The sequence below is a fragment of the Mandrillus leucophaeus genome, unplaced genomic scaffold, assembly GCF_000951045.1.
Source record: "Mandrillus leucophaeus isolate KB7577 unplaced genomic scaffold, Mleu.le_1.0 Scaffold53, whole genome shotgun sequence".
Lineage (NCBI taxonomy): Eukaryota > Metazoa > Chordata > Mammalia > Primates > Cercopithecidae > Mandrillus > Mandrillus leucophaeus.
In genome coordinates this window covers 309646-311612 of record NW_012105697.1, presented here as the reverse complement: position 1 = coordinate 311612, position 1967 = coordinate 309646, and the positions used below count along the sequence as shown (strand labels likewise).

Here is a 1967-nt window from a genome sequence, read left to right as displayed (position 1 = left end):
CTGAGGCAGGAGAATGGCGTGAACCCGGGAGGCGGAGCTTGCAGTGAGCCGAGATCGCACCACTGCACTCCAGCCTGGGTGACACAGCAAGACTCCGTCTCAAAAAAAAAAAAAATTATAACACCCGCAAGTTATTACACTATATATTGTAAATATAATATCTTTCATATAATATAGTATACATTATAGTGATATGTGGTGATACGTTAACATATTTTATTATATAATTATGTTCCTTATATGTGTAATATATGATGTGAACATGTTTAATGTAATTGAAATGATAGATCTGAAATTCTCCATGGCAAATCATATCTTTTTATTTGTATATGCATGTATGGGAATCTGTGCATTTCTAATGCTCATTCTAATTATTTCTCCCCATTGAAGTTCACAAGACTGGAGGCTATTTCTCCTCATTCACGATGCGTCAAATCCGGAGCCTTCAGTGCCTGTCACAGTCCCTGTGGGGACAAAATACTTCCTCAGTATTAATAGCAGCATCCCTCCTTTGGGGTTTTCTAATCAGCACTGATGTCAGCGCCGTGTCTACCTGAACTCAAGTCTCCCCTAAACGATTCTACCAGGACAGTTATTTTACTGCCTATGTTTCACATGAGGAATTTGGGACACAGGAGGTTTGGGTGAGTCACCATCAGGCATAGAGCCGGGGAGTGGCAGAACCACCGGGATTTGAACCATGAACCCAGCAATCTGGCTACAGGAGGGTCTGTCCTCATAACCTTTATATGTCACTGCATGAAAGGTGAGAGAGGAGAGAGGGAAGGAGAGGGAGAGAGAGAGAGAAAGAGAGGGTAGATATTCCCGCAGACAGAAGGCTAATAAAAACCAGACACAGGACTTGAACCAGGTCAGCTGGACTCAGAAGCACATCCGGTCCCGCTCAGGCAGCCCAGGAGCCTCTGAGGGGGTCCGGATGGAGCACAGCATGGCTCCTCCCACCTCCCCATGTGGCTTCAGCCCCTGGTCCCGCCTGTCTGAGCTCACAGCCCGAGCCTCACAGGCCGTCACTGGGTGACCAAGGACGACCACTCTGGTGATGAGAACACAGGTGGGGAAGGGTCCGCAGATGTCTTATGACCCCGTGTCCTCCCCTGGGAGGTTCTGGGCACAGATCACAGGAGGAGATGGACAACTTGAGACCCAGGGACTTGGGGCAGCTTCACTTCCATCACACAGAGTCCAGGGCCAGAGCCAGGGGCAGCTTCTCTCCCATCACAGAGTCCAGGGCAGAGCCAGATGGAAGGGAAGCCTCATGGCTTCATCCTGGTCACCATTCACAGGCTACGTCCCCTCCCTGTGGCACCCTCCTCTTACGGGACCTTACTCCACTGTTCAGGCCTCCCCCGGAGATCAGAGAGCCAATAGGAGCATCACCGTCCCTCTTTGGGTGTCCCAGGTTGGAGGTGAGTTCTAAGTCCCTCCATCAGGTGCAGAGCGGGGTGAATGGTGAGGCCACGCCCACAAGGGGGCAGCGTGGAGCTCGGGAGAGGCTGAAAGTCTGGGGTGGGGCTGCCCGGGTGGGTGGCCCCTGCCCCTGCCCCTGCCCCTGCCCCTTCATAGCTTTGTGACTTTAAGCAAGAAACTTTAGTTTATGTTTTGCGTATTACAGAGGAGGAGGAGTTAGAGAACCAGACTAGTACCTCCCCCGTGCACTAAGTGTTTTCCACAGTTCCTGGCATGGAACGAGGTTGCAATCACGGTACCATTGTTGCTATGGTCTCTAGGAGCATTAGCCACCTCCCAGAGCCAGGCGGGTGTCAGTTCCTTCCCGTGGCCTCCCTAGACCTTGACTCCAAGCCCAGGGCCGAGGGCTGGACTCGGAGCTGCGTCCCCAGCACAGATCCCACTGCAATCCCTTCCGGCTGAGGACCCTGCTACTGACCAGCTGAGGAGTCGGGCTCTGTGACGGGGGAGTCCGTGTCTCCAGAGGTTTCTGTGAACAG

General features: G+C 52.4%; 1 protein-coding gene across 3 annotated transcripts in view; it reads right to left on the bottom strand.

The window, feature by feature from the left end:
• The window catches only part of LOC105551600 (leukocyte-associated immunoglobulin-like receptor 1), an 11970-nt gene that overhangs the window by 4068 nt on the left and 5935 nt on the right, over positions 1 to 1967 (bottom strand). The window contains exons 4-5 of one of the 3 annotated variants that reach the window (XM_011996907.1): positions 1907 to 1957; positions 300 to 464 (exon numbers count right to left, since the gene is read on the bottom strand). The exons of 1 other annotated variant lie outside the window; for it this stretch is intronic. In XM_011996907.1, coding sequence (XP_011852297.1) covers positions 421 to 464; positions 1907 to 1957 — 95 coding nt within the window. In that variant the 3' untranslated portion in view covers positions 300 to 420. Of the gene's footprint in view, positions 1 to 299; positions 465 to 1906; positions 1958 to 1967 lie in introns of those variants that run through there. One more of the 3 variants, XM_011996905.1, reaches the window with a different exon arrangement.